The sequence below is a fragment of the Acomys russatus genome, chromosome 25, assembly GCF_903995435.1.
Source record: "Acomys russatus chromosome 25, mAcoRus1.1, whole genome shotgun sequence".
Lineage (NCBI taxonomy): Eukaryota > Metazoa > Chordata > Mammalia > Rodentia > Muridae > Acomys > Acomys russatus.
The window spans coordinates 1,473,200-1,494,200 of record NC_067161.1 but is presented as its reverse complement, the minus strand read 5'-3'; the positions used below and the strand labels follow the sequence as shown (position 1 = coordinate 1,494,200).

Here is a 21,001-nt window from a genome sequence, read left to right as displayed (position 1 = left end):
ACTCACCTGTAGACCTGGCTGGCCTAGAACTCATGGAGATCCTCCTGCCTCTGCCTCCCAAGTGCTTGGATTAAAGGTGATTTTCATTATGGAGACCTGTGTTCTATCTCAAAATTGCTTTCTGAACCAAAGAAATGTTGAATCGTTAGCTCAAGGACTCTGTTTTTTTGTTGTTGCTTTTGTTTGTTTGTTTGTTTGTTTGTTTGTTTTTTCCACCACAGCCTAATACAAAATATGTAAGTGCTCAGTCCTGTGGTGAGGGATAGAGAGAGTCCAGGCCACATTGTTTTAGGACATTGTACTGTCTTTTAAACTCTGGCTGAGTCTCTGTGTCACTGGGAGTGTACGGAAGAGGTCGGTCAGCTGTGAAATGCTCACAATGGATGCCGTGTGTCCTGTGCTCTCTTCCTTCATCTGAAAGTGAGTCTCGCTTAGTGCAGCGGTAACAAGCCTGCCCTAGAAAGGCATAGTGCTTTATTGAACACTGATTCCTGTCTGATGTCGCTGACTATTGAGAGTCGAGGATTGTTACATTGATCACATCTAAATATAGACAGAGCTTGCATCAGGTAAAACAAAACCTGAGGGTCTACACATCTTTTAACAAAAGTAGTCTGCTGTTGTAGAATGGCTCTGGCCCTTCTGTTAGCCTGTAGTGTCTGGTTTCTTGTTACATACATCCCAGGCTGGAACATGAATTATAAGGTTACCCAGATGCAATTTCTGCTCAATGTATCAGAGAGATGCCCCATGACACTGCTGTTTCTGTTCACAAGAATAAATTCCTGGTTTGCTGATACATAGCAGGCCATTTCTGTCTATGGTGTGTATGTGCATATGTGTTTGTATACATCTGCATATATGTGCACGCACCACTGTGGTGTGTGTGTGTGTGTGTGTGTGTGTGTGTGTGTGTGTGTGTGTGTATTGCACATGCTCCTGAATGTACAGAGGCCAGAGAAGACACAGACTGACCTATCACTTCTTTGCCTCATTTCCCTGAGAAAAAGGTCTTTCACTGACTGTAGAGCTAAGCTGACAGCCCAGAGGTCTTCCTGCCTTTGCCCCTCCTAGCTGCAGGGCTCATCTTTTTACATGGGCACTAGGGATCTGAACTCAGGTCCTCCTTCTTGCACAGTGGGCATTATTACCCACTGAACCATCTCCCCAGCCCCTTGACAGTAATGTTGATAAGGGAGATTAACTCCATCTGTATTGTAGTAGTAAGACATTATGCTTGAAAAATTAAAACATTATTAGGATTTTGTGACCTGAAATTCCCTAACCATCTTCCTTATAAAGAAATATTTAGGGAACATTATTGTAGTAAAATATGAATAATAAAACATTTAGCATTTTAAATATGTTTTTACATATCCAGTGAATAACCTTATTGACAGTATGGCTCTGTTAAAAACTATGCTGAACATATTTTAGCAATAGTAAATTATATTCTTTTTCAGACAATCCGCCATTACTTGGACCCTTTGTGGCACCAGCTTGGAGCCAAGACTAAGTCCTTGGTGCAAGATTTGAAGATCCTGAGAACTCTACTGCAGTACCTCTCTCAGTATGATTGTGTTACATTTCTTAATCTTCTGGAATCTCTGAGAGCAACAGAGAAGGCATTCGGTCAGAATTCAGGTGTGAGATAAAAATCCTAATATTACCCTGGGAGCTGATTTGAATAACGTGTTAATGGAAGGAGTGCTATATTCAGCTCCCTGTTAGAAGTTGTAGCCCATGTGCTGTGCAAGGCTGGGGAGCTTTATTGACAGCTAGTGTTCCCGCCTACTTAGCTCATCCTCATCCCTGTGCCCAGCAGCTTCCCTTCCAGAGAGGGCTGGAGTGCAGACAGTCTCCAATGTGGAAACAGGTCCCTAGTTGGTAGGGACTTAAATTAATTTTACTCAAAGGCCCCAAGGGATGGGTTTCATCTGCAAGAGTATCAAAGACTTATTAGATTTGTTTAGAAATACATACATGTACAGTGATATTATGCTAACTAACCTAGATCCTGGAGCCCTAAGGTCAACATTTTTTTAATATATTTTATTAATTTATTCATATTACATCTCAATTGTAGGGTCAACATTTATACAACAAATAATTTTTACTGCTTCTTCAGGACAGTCTCAAGTAACAAAGAACAGAAATGAGGACATAGCACCATGGTACAGCACATACCTAGCTGGGGTATAGTCCCCAGTAGCATGTACACACAAGAGAAATGAACTACAGGGGTGCACAAGAAAAGGACTCGCTAGTTGGCAGTACTTGGTACCACTGCCTTGGTTTGTGCAGTTACCTGTGGAGTTCCACTACCCTCTTGGAAATGTCAGCATGGTTATCTTAGAATTACTGTGGAGCTTTGAGATCTCAGTCCTGTGGGGCGTCCTGAAGGAGGCGCTGGGTCTAGCCAAGGAGAGGCCATACCAGTAAGAGAAACTAAGGCACAGTTGTGAAAGCAAGATGGCAGCCAGTGGTCTATGTGGGCCATGTGGCCATTAAACTGTTTTATATTGCCACAAATCTAAGCCCTTTTTTCAAACCCGTTGTGTTAGGCTGGCTTTTCCTGGACGCTAGCACTTCCATGTTCGTGAATGCTCGCGCACGAGTTTATCATGTTCCCGACGCCAAACTGAGCAAAAAGGCCAAAACATCCGAAAAGGTGACAAGTACAGAAGGGCAAGGTAAGGCGTTCACCGCATCTCTGTTCACATTGGCATGGAAGCAGGTGTCAGCTTAAAGCAAATGTAAAATGTGTTACACATGTAGATGTGTGTGGTGTGTGGGGAAAGCATGCCCTGAAAGCAGGATGAGAATCATTGCGAAGAGCTCCAGTGCCAAAGGCAAGACAGCAGTCAAGAGCCCAGTTACTGCACCACCGGAATGTTTCAGCCATTACTGTCTGGGGCACTTAGAGCCATAGTGAAACATTTTAACCTTCTTTGTAACCTTTAAAGAATATAAATACTCTAGGTAGAGGTAACTGTAGATTTGATTCCAGTTTCTGTTTAGTTGGCATCAAGGAGCACTTTTTCTAAGGCCTGGGATGGGATAGTTAATACTTGTTTCTGCCTAATTTAAAGATTTATTCAAAATGGTATGTTTATAATCTGTTTGAATACTTATAGAATAAAAAAATTAGTTATCTGCTTTTATCCATGTTCAGGATTGTAGAAAGCACAAGCCTATTAGAAATAATAAATATTGCCTGGCAATGGTGGCACACACCTTTAATCCCAGCCCTTGATAGGCAGAGGCAGGTGGATATCTCTGAGTTCAAGACCAGCCTGGTCTACAGAGAGAGTTCCAGGACAGCCAGGGCTACACAGAGAAACCCTGTCTCAAAAAGCCAGAGAGAAAGGGGGGATAGATAGATAGATAGATAGATAGATAGATAGATAGATAGATAGATAGATGGGTGGGTGGGTGGGTGGGTGGGTGGGTGGGTGGGTGGGTAGATAGATATTGGCGGTGCCTATCCTTGCTTTGTGTAGCAGCTTATATACACAGCATGGCACTTGACAGCACAGAACCATCTCTGTCAGACATCCACACAGCCTGTCCTCCCGTGACCTCTCACATGGCTTCTCAGCAGGCTTTTCTAGGGAAGCAGCCCCTGTGTAACATGGTAGAAGCCCACCCCATGGAGGCATCCATTCAAGGTGGTGCTAGTTTTCTGTCGTGGGAAAGCCCTCCCTCGGCATGGTTTTAGCTGAACGTGCAGAACGAGGCTGTATTTTTATTTCTACACAGAAACAAAAAAGGAACTGGTCCTAGAAAGCAATCCAAAGTGGGAGGCGCTAACTGAAGTCCTCAAAGAAATCGAAGCAGAAAACAAGGAGAGCGAAGCCCTTGGTGGCCCAGGTAGGAGAGAGGGCGGTGGTGCCGTTGGCCTAGTAGTGCTTGTTGTTTCTGAGACAAGAGCTCATCGGCCAGATTGGCTCTGCGCTTGCTGTGCACTGAGGCTGGCCTCGGGGTTCTGGGTCTCCTGCTTCCTAGGACTGGGTTCCAGGTGGGTGTCCCAAACTCCAAACAGCACACAACCGTTAGATCCCAGTGCCCTGGAGCTGGGCCCTGCAGTTTGTTCCTTTGCCAGGTTTTCCTAAGGGTTGAGTCATTATGATTTCACAAAGCACATTCTCCACTTGCGCGGCTTCTCGGGGCCTCTATGTAAAGAATCAGAAAATTTCCAGGCAGATAGTCACCAGGTTTCAAATCTACAATCTCCAAGGAATCCACTAATGGTTTTCCTGTTTTATATGCCCAGCCACATGTCTTTCCAAAGAAGCTTGACCACCTCTATTGATTGAGTCCTAGAAAAACAATTATAGTTCTAGGTAGGCCTTCCCCTGTCAAACATGAGCGTGCTAACAGATTAGCACAGGAGACTGAACCAGAACTGTAAATTAAAAATAAAGCTAGATAGACAGTAAATCTAAATGTTTGAAAATACTGAGTGAATCTTTGAACTGCAAAGTCGGGAAGGCAAGCGGGGTGATGTGGAGGGTCCCGGGTAAATGAGAACAAAATGTAATGACACTGCACAGATACCGTAGTGAAGCCAATTGCTTTATGCACTAACATAAATGGTTAGTTTCTCTGAAGTCACCCCAGGGGCTGGAGAGATGGCTCCGCAGTTAAGAGCACTTGCTACTCTTACAGGGGAGGAAAGGTAGGTGCTAGCACCCACGTTACACAGCTCAAGGCCACGTGTAACTCTGGCTCCACGGGGATCTAGTCCCTGCGTTCAGGTACATGCACAGATAAAATAAGTAAATAGACTTTTTTTTTTTTTTAAGCATTCAATCCTTGTATTAGTAGATCTTGGTGATAATCACCCAGAACTTACAGTGCTGTGATCTAAGACCTAACATCACAGATGGTCACTTAGATAAAGTGAAAGAATAATAAAATAAAGGGGGCGGTTACGAGTCTCCTGGGGGTGTACGATTCCCCTCAGGGGGGTTACAATTCCCCTGGGGGGTTGCAAGTCCCCTGGGGGGGGGCGAGTTACGAGTCCCCTCTGCCAGATGATGTTGACACTAGTGGTTTTCCTTCTCAAACAATGTGTTTTCCATTGCACATTGTTAAGGTCATTTGGCCGTGTGTGCCAGCCCTTGCTCTGCAGTCAAGGATAGCAATGCATGTGGTCTAGCACAAAAGCTTATTCCCAAAGCATCGTGAGGGACTGGTGAGATGGCGGGGTGGGTAAAGGCCTTTGCTGCCAGACCACACGGCCCGAGCTCAATCCAGCATGGTGGAGGAAGAAAGCAGGGTTCTCTGACCTGTGCACACACACTAAATAATTTAATTTAGTTAATTAAGACTCAACAAGTTTTGTGACTTTATAACTTGACTACACAGTTCCCAAGCAGCTAACTAGAAAATCGCCTTGAACTTGAGCAGGCCTTCAGCCTTGGCCTCCTAAATGCTGGGCTTCCGGGCACGTTCCGACGCTGGGTTTATAATGTTGACTTTCAGTTACGTAGCTAACTGTAACTGGCAGTTCTCTCTGCATTACATGTCTCACACGTATATAGCAGCTTTATTAATTTGAGAAGACATCTTAGATTTTTATGTTAGTAATCTCCCTGCTCTCAGCTGCATGTTTTCTGATTTGCGTCACCCAGCTTAAACTACACCACAGTTTCTCTGCTCTTCCTTAGTAATAATAGTGACAGTTATCATAGCTCATTTCCGTCTTCAGAGCTTTTAATGCTGTTCTTATTGCTCTATAATCAGCCATTAGATGCAATCTTCTCTGAGAATTATTCTTGTACATTTAAGACTAGAAAATCACTCCATCTTGTGGGAGTGAAGACAAGCCATCCTTTCTTATGATTTAAGATTTGACATTTGACTTCATAATCCATTTGGAATGTCTTTTGGTGTCTGGAAGCTTCTAGAAATTTTTCTCATTTGAAGAGTCATTAAAGCCTCCATTGTAGCTTGTCACTAGCCTAAATAGTTCTGGCTTCGGCTTCAGCATCACCCCGTGGATTGGTCCAGAGGAAAGCATGTGATTAGGACCCCTTTTTGAACAGTTTGTAAATTGGGTTCTTTAATGAGGGTAAGATGCCCTCCCTTAGAAGAAGGAACCCAGGGTGGCCCAAAGGCGCCATGGAGGGGAGTGAGTGGGCAAGCATGCGTTCTCTCTGATTGCAGGCCAGGTGCTGATTTGTGCAAGCGATGACCGCACGTGCTGCCAGCTGAGAGACTATCTGACCGAGGGCGCAGATGCCTTCCTGCTGCGGCTCTACAGGAAAACCTTTGAGAAGGACAGCAAAGCCGAAGAAGTGTGGCTGAATTTTAGAAAGGGGGACGGCCCAAAGAGAACTATGAAATCTGACAAAAGATCCAAAGAAGCCCAAAACAAAGAACGTGCTTCTACCAAAAAAGGGGCTCCCAAAAGGAAGAAGCGAGAGCTGACTCTGACGCAAGTGATGGGGCCTGCTGAGGAGCCGCCAGAGGAAGGGGCTGAGGAGGAAAGCCGGCCCAGACAAGCAGGCAGTAGCACAGAAGGCTGCGGGGGAGAGAGACAGCACGAATCCTTTGATTTAAATTTGTCATCCGATGCAGCCTATGGCATCCTCAAAGAGCCCCTGACCATCATCCATCCGCTTCTGGGGTGCAGCGACCCCTATGCCCTGACGCGGGTATTGCACGAAGTGGAACCCAGATACGTGGTTCTGTACGACTCAGAGCTCACCTTTGTCCGGCAGCTGGAAGTCTACAGGGCCAGCAGGCCTGGAAAACCGCTGAGGCAAGTCTGTGCCTGACAGTTCTGCGGGCTTTAGTGCAAACCCTGTGTGGCCTGCACGGTGGTTTCCTTACCTTTGGCCCGCGGTGAGGCTGGTTTGACACTGCTTTCTGGTGAATGGGAGAAAGCACTCCAGACGGACGTCAGCCATCCCGGCTGAACTGCAAAGCCTCCAGCACCCCTGGCGGTTTCCCTGCCCCTGCTCATATTCTTTCTTTATGTCTGAGTGTGTCTATTACAGGTACAGTATCTGGAAAGTCTAGAAATTTTATGATTTTCTGTATAATATCAAAGGTAATATACTAATGGCTTAGCCAAGTGTTATTAATCTTCTAAAACACCCCATAAAGGCTTAAAGATTTTTCATTATGTGTGTGAGTGTGTGCACACCTTGACAGCTTTCAGGAGTTGTTTGATGCCTGCCCCCTTTTTGTGAGCTCCAGGGGCTGCATCCAGATTAGACAGGAAGCACCTCTACCTATTGAGCCATCCTACCCCACCCCACCCGTCTCATAGCTCACACCCTTAAAAAGTGACCTAAATTTCATTCTCATAAAACTAACATGTTTTAGGAATTACTGTACCAAGTTTTTTTTTTTGGGGGGGGGGGTGTTTCTAGAAATATCTCTAAATATGTACCAATTTATCACATGAGAAAGTGATGTCTCCCTCCCAAAGAATACAGTGTTCTCGCTCTCCAGATAACTAAAGAGAAATCAACATCAAAACTAATATCCCGAACTCAATCTAAACCAGCAACAGAGCCAAGAGAAGCCTTTGTAGCAGGGTAACTAAGGCAGACTTTGAGAGCAGCCTCACTAGAGGTGAGTCAGCAGGGGTCCAGGGGTAAGACCGCTGGTCAGCCACCCAGCCTGCTGACCCTCAGCTCCCCGGTAGCCTGCATGCACCAAGCTTCTTACCCACGAACAGGGTGCTGTCCTATTTGAAATTGAAATGTCAGGGACAGAAGAGACCTGGAAATTCAACAGCTCACTCTCTTGGTGGAAAACTCAGGCCAAGAAATGGCAATTGATTGGCACTAGCCACATGGCTGAAATCTCCTAATTCACCCACTGGCCTTCCCCTTTACTTCAAAGTAAGATAGTCTGGGAAGATTTGTGCTAAAAGTAAAGCAGGCTCAAAAAGGAAATCCCTCTAGGAGGGTAGGTGGCAGCAAAAGGCACTTAGGTCAGCCCCAGTCACAAACGAGAAAAAAAGCAAGCTCCCTAGGGTTTGGGTTTTTAAAAACATTTTTGGTTGGTTGGTTGGTTGGTTGTTTGGTTGGTTGGTTGTTTGGTTGGTTGGTTTTTGAGACAGGGTTTCTCTGTGTAGCCTTGACTATCCTGGACTCACTTTGTAGACAGGCTGACCTTGAACTCACAGAGATCCACCTGCCTCTGCCTTCCTGAGTGCTGGGATTACAGATGCCACACCACCTTAAACATTTATTTTTAATAGTGTGTGTGTGTGTGTGTGTGTGTGTGTGTGTGTGTGTTCCAGTTGCCAAAGATGCCAGAAGAGAGTGTAAAAGGTGGGGTTCAAGGCAGCTACAAGCCATCCAACATGGGTGCTGGGAGTGGAACACGGGTCCTCTAGGACAGGAAGCACGCCTCACCAACAAGCCATCTGTCTAGCTCCAAAGCAAAGCTCTTTAGAGGCAAAATGTATTTTTTTTTTTTAAACATGAGATTTCTGATCTTACCCATGTGTTTTTAGAAGACGTTCCTGGCCCCGTTCTGCTGTGGTGTGCATAAAGGGAACTGAGAAAGTACAGAGGGTAAAGGTCTTAGATGTTGGATTTGTTTGCTTGTTGCCAACACTCAATCTCCTTAAGCTGGTTCCAGGGATGGTTTCCAACTTCTAAGCTATCACTTGGCAGAAGTTTAAAGAAAAAAGTTGAAAAAAGAAGCCTCTAAGAGATTTTGTGGGTTTCGTTTGTATTTGTTTATAGTTATGAAGAAAGAATTCTCATCCTCTGGTTATATTTCAGTGTTCACCTGAACTGTGTTCCTGCGTTTGCTGAAAAGAAAACAAAACCTCCCAGGGTAACAATGCCAGGACCCTTACAGGTGGCACTGTGTCCCCCTCACAAGGTGGCCGGTGCCTCGTGTGCCGTGCAGAGCTGGGCACCCGACTTCCTGGCCATCTGTTGCTTGAGCTCCAGATGCGCCACTGCTGCCCCTTCCAGGGAGTAAGAATGCATCGTCACAACCTAAGAGAGTTCTGTCTTAACCCACAGGGTTTACTTTCTTATATACGGAGGCTCCACGGAAGAGCAGCGCTACCTGACCGCTCTGCGGAAAGAAAAGGAAGGTTTTGAAAAGCTCATAAGGTGAGGTGGGCGGCCAGCAGGGACCGCGCTCGCTGTCCTTCCAGGGCCGCAGCCAGGTGGGGCGGGCGTCACTGGCGGGAGTAACTGGCAGCTCACTTTCTCGCTCACGCTCCCGTCTCTCTCACCCCTGTAATTGCTTAGTAAATAGACTCAAGCCATATCTCTTACCTGAAATACATGAACCAGAAGATTTCCAATTCTGTGACGTTTTAATGTGCGTAATAAGTTGTATTAGACACAGGATCTAATCCTGAACATGAAGTCCCTGTGTCTTTTAGACTTGTGGCCTGAAGACACAGGTTGGAGGCAGCAAGCTGGGCACTTCAGTAGGTGCCACCAACACGGGATTGGACGTGGAATTTTCCTCCTGTGCCAAACACTTTACAAACGCTACAAAGTGTTTGGGTTTCAGATTTTCCATATCAGAAATGTATAAGAGAAACTGTTTTGTCTGTTGTGTGCAGCACCAGACAAGCCACAAAACAGTTTTAGGAGGGAATTTTCTCCAACTCTGCTCAAGGAGCCTTCTTTTTAAATTGTGGTTTTTCCCTCCATATAAAATCTCTGTTAACCAAGCATGGTATCACACGCCTTTAATCCCAACACTCGTTGGCAGGTGGATTGCTGTGAGTTCAAGGACAGTCTAGTCTACAAAGTGAGTCTAGGACAGCCAGCACTACCAACAAACCTCTCTTGTTTAGGTGGGCTGCTACTTTGTCATGAACTGGGAAGTACTTTATGCCCTCCCCCCACCCCCAGTCTCACCACTGTAACCAGCATCACACTAAGGATGTGCTGTTTTTCTGAACACGTATATCTAGTGTGGGTATCATGTTGCCAATCCTGGTAGAAGATGCTTATTGGCTTAACAAAAGGAGCTGTTCATGGGACAGTCACAAACTGGTTGGCTACCTAAGCATCTGGGAGGTCAGATGACCCAGCAAGAGCCATACCAATAGATTGCAGTGAGCTGACGAACCAAGGATGACGTCGCCAGGCTGAGACCAGAGAAAGCCTGGGCCAGGGAAAACAGAGGCCTACGTCTTCATCAGAGGCTTTCCGTGCCGTAGGCATTGGCAGCGCACAGTGGCAGTAAGCCTGGCACAGAGCTAGACAGAACCTCAGAGTGGACAGTATCCTTCAGGGCTGGCTGTCAGTGCTCAGAGTCTATATGTCCAAGTTAGTCCAGCACAGACATTTCTAGAAATGGTTCTTTACATCTTCTAGAATAGTGGTGTTTCCTTGTATGCTATTGCTCGGTTCTCTAGGCCGATGGAACTGTACTGTGGGATCGTTTCTATTGTATACTCTGTGTGTGTGTGTGTGTGTGTGTGTGTGTGTGTGTGTGTGTGTGTGTGTGTTGAAAGCCTATTTCAGAAGTAGTGTTATAAAAGGACAGTTACTGCACAGACGATGCTTAGTCACAGTTCTTGGGGCCCCTGCCTGTCTTCTAGACCGTCAGCTCCCGAGGCTCCAACAGGGAGGTTACTTACTGAACATCTAGTATATGCAAACGCTGTGAGAAACAGGTTGTGTTGAGCACAGGTGCGTAGGAGAGCCCAGAGGACGCTGGCGGCACTGCGCATTCTAGGTGGCACGAGGCTCTTACATTTGTGAAGATGTCTGTGAAAGGAAAGGGGAATACAGTTGTCTGCTGAGAGAAGATGGTAGCAAAAATGGGCTGATGGAGGGAAAGGGGCAGCCAAGGGAAATACATAGGAGATGCATGAGTCCGATGTGGCGCCATCTGGAGCAGGCCAGCGCCTCCCTAAAGTGCTTTCGTTGGTTTAAAATGTCTATCAGCTAGCTTTTCTCTGATCAAAGTAATTGTTACCAAATTACAAATGAACACCCGGCACTGAAGTATCCTTATTAGATCCTTGGTTTTCCTGGGTCCCCTGGGTCACTCTCCAGTCAGTGATCTGCCTAGAAGGCTTATCACACCAAAAAAACACAGATGACAATCAGCAGGGAAAGCCACAGTGTGAAGCTGAGGAAACAAGCAGGAGTGACGTCATCTGGAGTTGTGGAGGTGCACTCAGTTCTACCACCCACCGTGCGCCACGGCACATGGCAGACACAGCAGCAGGGACGTCTGGTAGGCACAGCACCCATGTGACTGACTTTATCCTTCCAACTGCATCCTGACAGCAAAATCAAGCACTCCCCAGCAATCACCTTCAGTGGAAGCTGACTGAACTCTAGCTGTGACCCCTGCTCTACTCAGGTAGCACTTCTCCCTCCCGTCCCTGGTTGCCAAGGAGCTGACAGGCAGTGAGACTGGGATCCCCTAGAGTTCTGTGCTCCAGACTTGGATCTTGCAGCTCCTGCCTCTTGCCTGGTTCATCAAGGAGCCTACCTGAACAAAGCGTGCTTGGAGTCAATAGTGGGCATGCGCTCTCACCTCCATGCCTCTCTGGCTTGTACAAAATGCTCATTGGAGACGGGGGCGTCATCAGGTTAAAGGACGCACGTAGCATGCACGTGCCCAGTCCACAAGAAAACACACTGCCATTTGAATGGTATTTTACCTAAAACCTAGCATCACTTTTGTTTAAACTCAGTGCCTGCTTACTATAAATAGTCATTGCATAACGATTGAGTGGTCTTAGGACGCTTACTTTCCCAGAAGGTTGGGCGGTGCTGTTTGTTTTTAAAATTACAAAGCAAAGCCACGTATAGAGTACGTTGCCAGTAGGTCATTTGCACTTCGCCTGAACTTGGGAGAAAATTTACTGTGACAAGAAACAGATTCTTGCCAAGACCTCCATGGGTGATGCTGCGAGGACTGTTTAAAATAACCAGAAAGGACTGGATCAGGCGGACAGGCAGCAGATGAGGACCGCTTAGCTGCTGTAGAGATAAGGAGACTGCAGACAAGGGAGGGAGCAGATTCCACTGCTGGGGAGGAAGGGAGCTGCTGCCTGGTGGTCAGGCCAGCTGCTCACAGTGAAGGGCCAAGATCGCTTGACTTTGCTGGAGTACTGCAGGAGGGGGCGTGCCTGGATGCCGTCCTGCACTCCAGGAAGCCCAGGCCACACGGGAAGGGAAAAAGCATTGAGACAGCAGAGCAATGGTAGAAAACCTTAGTACCTGGGACTCTTAACTGTCTCAGTCTGTCACAGCGCAGCTGAGGTAGCTGTTGCGTGATGTAGGTGAAGGACGGTGCTTTTGATAGTGGGAAATGTGCTAAACTGATTGTGTCTGCTCAGGGAGACCTGCTTCCTTCATTGTCTGCAGTTCCTTTCTGGGGTGTAAATTTTCTCAGAAATGGGAACAACACCAGCCTCCTTTGAAAGCGGACCTTTGGCTTCTTAGTGTGACCCTGGATAACTGGAAGGCAGGCCAGGGGCACTGAGGGCATCACTTCTTGTAGCAGAGCTGCTCCTGGTGCAGAACACGCATCCCATAGTCAACCTCTTCCAGTACATTCTAGTGCCATTATCCCCATTTTACAGAGAAAACAAAAACTGAGGCAGGGAGCCACTGTGTGCCTTACTCCAGGTCGCACTGCCAATAAGAACCAGGTTCCCGCCCCTGACTTGTTATCTACCCGCAGGAAGCCCCCCCCCCCAGCCCCTCCCCTGTGTGGCCTGTAGTTTAGCATGTGAGAGTGGCAGAAATAAAGAGAAAAAGCAAAAATGTTAGAGAAAAAGGTACTGAAGATCTGCTCGCTATGTTCTTGAGTGTTTGGCCTTCATCATCTCAGGTACATTGGTGTGACCAGCAGATGCTGCTGGGGTCACTGCCAGGCAAAGATTTGCTCACAGCCCTTGGCCCTGCCTACAGGATGGTAAGGAAAACAGAACCAAGCCCTTGTTTGTCCCCCAGGCTGGACGAGCAACAACTCTGTACTCGTGGGTTGTTCCATGCCATGTAGGATTCTGATTTACACTTTCCTCCAGCACGCGCTCTTGTAGACCACGTGTGTTCTGTTCTTCGCAGTCCTGCTGTTTCCTCCCCAGGAAATGCATGCTGTTCTGACCCTGGTGGAGACACACCCCTCTAGGCAGCGCCTCCTGCCTTCCCCAGCCCCAGTGTCTGCTCAAGTTCTCAGTTCTGTGGGTTTGTTCATGGTGGCTCTGCCTCCTCAGCTCTGCTACAAGCCTCGAGAGAAGAGAGGTCCAGGTGCCCGTGTTCTGTCCCATAGGCACAGACTAGACACGTAGCACCCGCAGTCTCTCCAGTTAATCATCACATGCTTAAAGGCATAGGACCCCCAGCTCACTGCGGGGATCCAGACTTACCTGATGCAGTGATGTCCGGACCCCCAGCTCACTGTGGGGATCCAGAGACTTAGCTGATGCAGTGATGTCCGGACCCCCAGCTCACTGTAGGAATCCAGAGACTTAGCTGATGCAGTGATGTCCGGACCCCCAGCTCACTGTGGGAATCCAGAGACTTAGCTGATGCAGTGATGTCCGGACCCCCAGCTCACTGTGGGAATCCAGAGACTTAGCTGATGCAGTGATGTCCGGACCCCCAGCTCACTGTGGGGAATCCAGAGACTTAGCTGATGCAGTGATGTCCGGACCCCCAGCTCACTGTGGGGATCCAGAGACTTAGCTGATGCAGTGATGTCCGGACCCCCAGCTCACTGTAGGAATCCAGAGACTTAGCTGATGCAGTGATGTCCGGACCCCCAGCTCACTGTGGGAATCCAGAGACTTAGCTGATGCAGTGATGTCCGGACCCCCAGCTCACTGTGGGAATCCAGAGACTTAGCTGATGCAGTGATGTCCGGACCCCCAGCTCACTGTGGGGAATCCAGAGACTTAGCTGATGCAGTGATGTCCGGACCCCCAGCTCACTGTGGGGATCCAGAGACTTAGCTGATGCAGTGATGTCCAGACCCCCAGCTCACTGTGGGGATCCAGAGACTTAGCTGATGCAGTGATGTCCGGACCCCCAGCTCACTGTGGGAATCCAGAGACTTAGCTGATGCAGTGATGTCTGGACCCCCAGCTCACTGTGGGAATCCAGAGACTTAGCTGATGCAGTGATGTCCGGACCCCCAGCTCACTGTGGGGATCCAGAGACTTAGCTGATGCAGTGATGTCCGGACCCCCAGCTCACTGTGGGGATCCAGAGACTTAGCTGATGCAGTGATGTCTAGCAACTCCTGGCAGATGGCACAGTCCTCCTAACCCGCATGTGTGAGATATTGGGTTACTCAGAAGACTAGAAGGATTGTATGATCATTTTTTGTTACATTTGTTTACTTAGTTCATGTGTGTCTGTGTCTATGCGTGTATGCATGTACACCATGTGGAGGTCAGAGGGCAACTTGCAAGAGTCAGTTCTCCTTCTAGCAAGTGTGTTCTGGAGCTTGAACTTGGGTACCCAGACTTAGTGGCAAGCACCGTTACCCACTTAGCCATCTTGCCAGCCCGCTGAGCACCTTTATATCCTGAGCACCTACAACAGAACAAGGAACACTCCGTAATGCTTTCAAGCAAGCCCACAAAGAGAGGCAGCTTTCCCCACTCGTTCCTCCGATGTTGGTTATCTGTTGTAATCCCTGACATAGATTTTATTCTTGTATTGACCTTGATTCTCCTTTGAAACTGAAGGCATCTGATGGGACCTCCCACCTGCAGGTTTTCAATCAGAGTTCCATTGTGTCTGAGTTTTCATTTTCTTTCTCTTAATCATTGACTGAACCCTCCCTACTTAGGACCCTGAAAATTATCTGACATTACATGATATAGTGTGTTATTCAGTGCTGACAATGCCTCAGCCTTACAGCAGGTCCAGGCAATATCAGTCTCATAGTGGAAACTAGAAGAGCTGCTGCTATTAATCCCAGTACTCTGAGGCAGAGGCAAGCAGCTCTCTGTGAGTTCAAGGCCAGCCTGGTCTACAAAGCGAGTCCAAGACAGCCAGGACTACAAAAAAACAAAAACAAACAAACAAAAAAAAAAAACTGTTTCTTTGAACTCTAGAGGGTGGAAAATGAAAGCCCAGCCTAGCCACTCTTCCTGCCCCAATCCTTCCTGTTTGCTTGTTCATTTCTAACATATTTCTTGCACGCACTTTTACCACTCCAGTCATGCGTCACAAACAGTGCTCTTGCCTCAGCCTCTAGTGCTAGGGGTACAGGTGTGCGCCCCTCCAGCCAGCACGTAGATCATCTTAGAGAGTAGATTTTTCTAAAGGCGAATCTAGAATGTTGAAATCAGTCATGTGACACCTATGGTATTTGTTCCCTCAGGGAGAAAGCTAGCATGGTGGTCCCTGAGGAACGGGAAGGCAGAGATGAAAGCAACCTGGACTTAGCAAGAGGCACGGTGTCCACAGGTGCCCCCGCTGACACTAGGAAAGCTGGTAAGTTTGCCCTGAGCCTGGCACCATGTTTTGAGACATGTGTTATCTTGGCTGACCTGGATTGGTTTTGTAGACCAGGCTGGCCTCGAACTCACATCGATCCACCTGCCTCTGCCTCCCCAAGTGCTGGGATCAAAGGCCTGCATCACCATGTCTGGCTCTTTAGATAAATTCTCAAGAACCCAAATCCAGGCTGGAGAGGGTGCTCACTGGGGAGGAGTGCTTGACTGTTCTCACAGAGAACGTGAGTTCAGTCCCCAGCACCTGGATCAGGCAGCTCATAGCTGCCTACGACATCAGCAGTATCCTGTGGCCTCTCCAGCCACATCCAGGGAAGGCAGCTGGCTCACACAGTAGCTGAGGGAAGCGTCCCTTAGTTGCTGTGCCTGTACCTCAGGTTGACACATCACTAGGACTTCCTTAGGGCACACATGTGTCCTTCCCGCTTCCTGCTCTCTCTCTCTCTCTCTGGTCCCAGTTGTTTGTCACGCCACCAAAGCCTGCTGGATTCCAAGTGCACCCTTCTTCGCAGGGACCTCCGTACCAGCCAAGCAGCATGGGAGGCACAGTGGGTTGAGGCTGATTAACCTCTGACGAGAGCGGGTACAGTCAGAGGCCTGGGCCTCAGAGTTCAACGGGCTTTAGGTGCCGTGCCGTCCCTGTGGCACTCTACCTGCCTCAGGCTCAGAAACAACAGACCAGGGCACTGGAGCCCTGAGCCCAAATCAGTCCTACTCCCTGACGGAGTTTTACCGGCTATCAGTCAGGGGCTGGAGAAAAGGCCCGGAGGTTACAGTCACTTGCATGAAGGCCTGACCGTCTGAGTCCCGTGTCCCCTCTGACCTCCATACCTGGGCTGTGACATGTGGTCTGAGATGCTTGTTAAAACTGTGGGCTTCGGTGGTGGGAACTGGGTTAAGCATCCCCAGGCACCTGGTGGACAAGGCTCTCGGGCCACCTGCCCTGGGAAGCACGCTTGAGAACATCTGTGCTCTTTTTGAAGCAGATTCTCAGCTCTGCCTAGCTCACTGGCCTTTTGGGAGGAACTGAGCCTATAACGCAGGGGATAGGAGGGAGGGTCAAGCTGTGTGCGCCACACACAAAGTACTCTGTAGAGGCCTGCACTTTGGAAGCCTCTGTCTGAGGTTCCTGTTGCTGCTGTAAAACATGACACAAACTTGGTGTCTTGAGAAGCACACACTGGCCTCCTTACAGGTCTGCAGGCTGGACACAGTTACAATTGGAAGTCATTCAGCTAGCACCAGGGTGTCCACAGGGCTGGTTTCCTCCTAGCAGTTCCATAGAAGAGCCACCTTGTTGTTCCAGTACCTTAGAGACCACTGCATCTTGATTCATGGCCCCTTCCGCTACCTTCAAAGCCGTACTGACGTCCTCTGTGACCCCGATGTCCTCTGTGACCCCGCTGCCTTCCCTTTCTTTCCTAAGGGCTCTGGGTTTACCTAGGTATCTTAGTTCTCCGTTGCTATGACGAATGCCTGACGAAGCAATGTAAGGCAGGGATTAATTGGGCTCCTCTCTCCAGAGTTTCAGTGCACACATAGCCAGCATCGCTGTCCCCAGGCCTGGGATGAGTCAGAACACCGTGCAGAAAGGTCTAGAACTGAGAGCTGTTCATCTGTGGCAGCTCCATTGGTCAGCCTCCTCTGATGGCTCTATCTCTCAGCAGTCCACTCAAGTATGATGTCACCTATACACTAACCCTTACTAAGGTTAGAGTCCTCTAACTGCAGGACCAGTTTGATTATGCACTGAGCCTCGGGGACATCTCATATCCAAGTCATAACATCCAGTGGCCCAGGGTGACCGAGCCTCAGAAAGCCTACCTGAGTTCTGCTGGAAAGTCCCCTCCCTCCCACGGTGCTGGGGAGCCCGACTGAGCAGTAACTGGGCACAGGCAGTAGGGGGCCATAATTTTGCCTATAAACACCTTTAATACTCAACAGTGCTCTTGAGGCTGAGGAGACATCAGTAGGTAGGAATGCTTGCTGCACAAGTATGAAGACCTGAGTTCAAATCCCCGGCATTGATGTTAAAAGCTGGGTATGACCACATGTGCCTGTATCACCACTGCTATGGTGTGTAGAGATAGGAGACTCCCTGGGGGGTTGCTGGCTGCTGGTCTAGCTCCAGGCTCAGTGACAGACTCTGTCAGAGGGAAGCGACAGAATGGACATTCGCCACCTTCCTCTGTCCTCCGCACATGGGTTCAGTATAGCTACACGCGCGCGCGCGCCACGATCACGACCATATAACACACACGTACATGCTCACGTGCTTGTAGCACACACATACACACTCACATGCATGTAGCACACACGTACATGCTCACCTGCATATAGCTCACACACAAATAAAGTTGTTCTTAAAGCAGTAGTACCACCACCCCTGGCCTTGTTGAAAATGCAGTTTGGGAGCTGTGATCCAACACCTGTGCTGAGTTCAGAATCTGCTCCACAGCATGGCCCCAGGTGTGCACGCCCGTGTACGGAGCCCAGCCTCTCCCCTTTCCCATCTCTACACCTGAAAGTAACGTCAGAAGGCAGGCCTCTTAGCCCTACCATGTGCGTAGGACGTGGAGACACAAGGACCAACCAACTGTGGTCAGTGTCCCCATAAGGGACCAGAGGGGAACCGGAGCAAAGGTGTTTGTGTGAACTATCAGGCCAGGCTAACTTTCCTGCTTGGTGCCATTTAACTTGAGGAAAACTCCCTCTGCTTTCTCTATAAATGCCATTTTTTCAGAATGATAGAAAATGTTTTAGCTATTACTCTGAGTTTAACAACGGAAACAGATTTAAGCCTATCTGAGTTCATCTCTGAGCACTCTCCTTGTTGCATGAACTAAATGCCCCTTCTCACAGGGGGCCAGGAGAGGAATGGCACACAGCCCAGCATCGTGGTGGACATGCGTGAGTTTCGGAGTGAGCTCCCGTCTCTGATCCATCGGCGGGGCATTGACATCGAGCCAGTGACTCTGGAGGTGGGCGATTACATCCTGACGCCTGAGTTGTGCGTAGAGCGCAAAAGTGTGAGCGACCTCATCGGCTCTCTGCACAGTGGCCGCCTGTACAGCCAGTGCCTGGCCATGTCACGCTACTACCGGCGGCCCGTGCTGCTCATCGAGTTTGACCCAGCCAAGCCCTTCTCCCTGGCGCCGCGTGGTGCCTTCTTCCAGGAGATGAGCAGCAGTGATGTGAGCTCCAAGCTTACCCTCCTCACCCTCCACTTCCCCCGCCTGCGGTTGCTCTGGTGCCCCTCACCCCACGCCACAGCAGAGCTGTTCGAGGAGCTCAAGCACAACAAGCCACAGCCTGATGCAGCCACCGCCATGGCCATCACCGCAGACTCGGAGACGCTGCCTGAGTCGGACAGGTACAACCCTGGCCCCCAAGACTTCGTGCTAAAGATGCCTGGGGTCAACGCCAAGAACTGCCGCTCCCTGATGAATCAGGTGAAGAACATCGCAGAGCTGGCCACCCTGTCCCTGGAGCGGCTCACGAGCATCCTGGGGCACTCAGGAAACGCTAAGCAGCTGCACGACTTCCTGCACACTGCCTATGCAGACGTGGTGTCCAAAGGCAGAGTGAAGAAGTGACCGTCACTCAGATCACTATTTACTGATCATTTGCATAGCAGTCCATTCTTTCCCAGGGCTCTTAGGGCCTGGCATTCTATCCCCCAGGCCACTGGTCCAGAAGCCAGGAGTCCCCCCCCCCCCCCCCCGGGCTCTGTGCTGAGGTGTGTGTGTTCTTGCCTCCCCTTGCTGTCTCTTTCTTGCCCCTCGGTTCTCTGTCTGTGCTAGGCTGGCAGTGATCCACTTGAAATAAGGTGGGGTAGGATCATGCCACTTGAAGCAAACGGAGCCAATGTTGCTATTCAGGCTGGTGAAAACACTCAGTGTTCGTAGCACTGTCTACACAGGACATGGGAGACCCGAGACAGGGCTGCTGCCCCTAATTGTCCCTCCAGCCATGTTCCTCAACGTCTTCACCTCCCACTCACAGCATCAAACCAACCCACTAGTCTCCTGGTCAGCACATAGATGTAATAGCATATGCTGTGACTTGCTTGTCTAGACCAGTGTTTTTAGCAAAATGAGCTGCTTGTTGGCAAGATTTGATGAGGCAATGAAGGATTCCTCAGAATTCTTGGTTGTCTCCATGTTTGACCTCCAAATTCCTACTCTAAGCCCAAATGAGAAGTCAAAGAGCCCCCAGCAACACAATTCACTGGTCTGAGAGGCCAGCACCATACCAGAAGCATACCGTCTCTGTCCTGCCCAGCTCCTGCCCTGGCTGCTTCTGCTTGCCTGGGTAAGGACTAGATGTGAGCAAAGACAGTCCAGGTGCTTTCTACACATGGGTCTCTCTTCATATTAAAGGATTGTAGATAAGTGGAGGATAGAGTATAAGAATTCAAAAGAAATACATAGATGTTTAAAGACCCACCAGCCAATCTCATGACCGAATTAGACTGGCTTTTCTGTGTTAACGCGGTATTCACAGCACCTTCATGCCGTTCACAAACCGTGATACTTAGTGTTCAGTAACAAGCAGTAAATTTTCTACCTCATGAGCTGATGCTGACATGAGTTCTAGCCTTGCCACATGGTTGAGTGTTTCATCAGTGTCAGCCATCTTTTGGTTTGTCATGCTAAACTGATCAAAAAGTGGACCTTGTAACAGCAATATCATCTCTGACTTTCACAGGCACTTTGAACTGAACTTTTCATGTCGGCATCTTGATTTATTAGTACTCAACAGTACAGGTGTCCCTCAGTGTCCTTGAGAGATTGCTTCCAGGACCCTCTGACCGTGCAGCCTGTGGATGCTGCAATTACTTGTGTACAATCTCTGCCAGGTGTGCGAACTTAGAGCAGCTGCTGCAGGACAGGTGTGCAAGCTTGGAGCAGCTGCTGCAGGACAGTGTGCGAGCTTAGAGGAGCTGCTGCAGGACAGGTGTGCGAGCTTGGAGCAGCTGCTGCAGGACAGGTGTGCGAGCTTGGAACAGCTGCTGCAGGACAGGTGTGCGAGCTTGGAGCAGCTGCTGCAGGACAGGTGTGCGAGCTTACAGCAGCTGCTGCAGGACAGGTGTGTGAGCTTACAGCAGCTGCTGCAGGACAGGTGTGCGAGCTTACAGCAGCTGCTGCAGGACAGGTGTGCGAGCTTGGAGCAGCTGCTGTAGGACAGGTGTGCGAGCTTGGAGCAGCTGCTGTAGGACAGGTGTGCGAGCTTACAGCAGCTACTATAGGACAGGTGTATATAAGGGCTGGTTCCCTGTGCTTTTCAAGGGGTAATGACAAGAAAAGAGTACATGTTTAAAGAGACACATTTGTTTCCTGTGTTTCCAATCCTTGGTTAAGTCCAAAGATGCAGACAGAGGACAGCTCACTCACATTGGGCATCCTGTCCAGAGCCTTTCGGGGATGAATGTCAGGGTATCAAGACACAGTCAGGTATCAGAAACATGGAAAATAGGGGGAGAGATTTTTTTTAAGTAATCTAAAGGTAGAAAAAGGATCTGGGCTACTTGTTTCAACCCAGGGTTAAACA

General features: G+C 48.8%; 1 protein-coding gene across 1 annotated transcript in view; it reads left to right on the top strand.

Annotated features, from left to right (window-relative positions):
* The window catches only part of Ercc4 (ERCC excision repair 4, endonuclease catalytic subunit), a 28,987-nt gene extending 9,831 nt beyond the window's left edge, over positions 1-19,156 (top strand). Inside the window, exons 5-11 of the mRNA XM_051168056.1 lie at positions 1,464-1,644; positions 2,565-2,693; positions 3,763-3,873; positions 6,175-6,772; positions 9,009-9,101; positions 15,316-15,428; positions 18,311-19,156. Coding sequence (XP_051024013.1) covers positions 1,464-1,644; positions 2,565-2,693; positions 3,763-3,873; positions 6,175-6,772; positions 9,009-9,101; positions 15,316-15,428; positions 18,311-19,044 — 1,959 coding nt within the window. The 3' untranslated portion in view covers positions 19,045-19,156. The remainder of the gene's footprint in view (positions 1-1,463; positions 1,645-2,564; positions 2,694-3,762; positions 3,874-6,174; positions 6,773-9,008; positions 9,102-15,315; positions 15,429-18,310) is intronic.
* Positions 19,157-21,001: the final 1,845 nt, after the last annotated feature.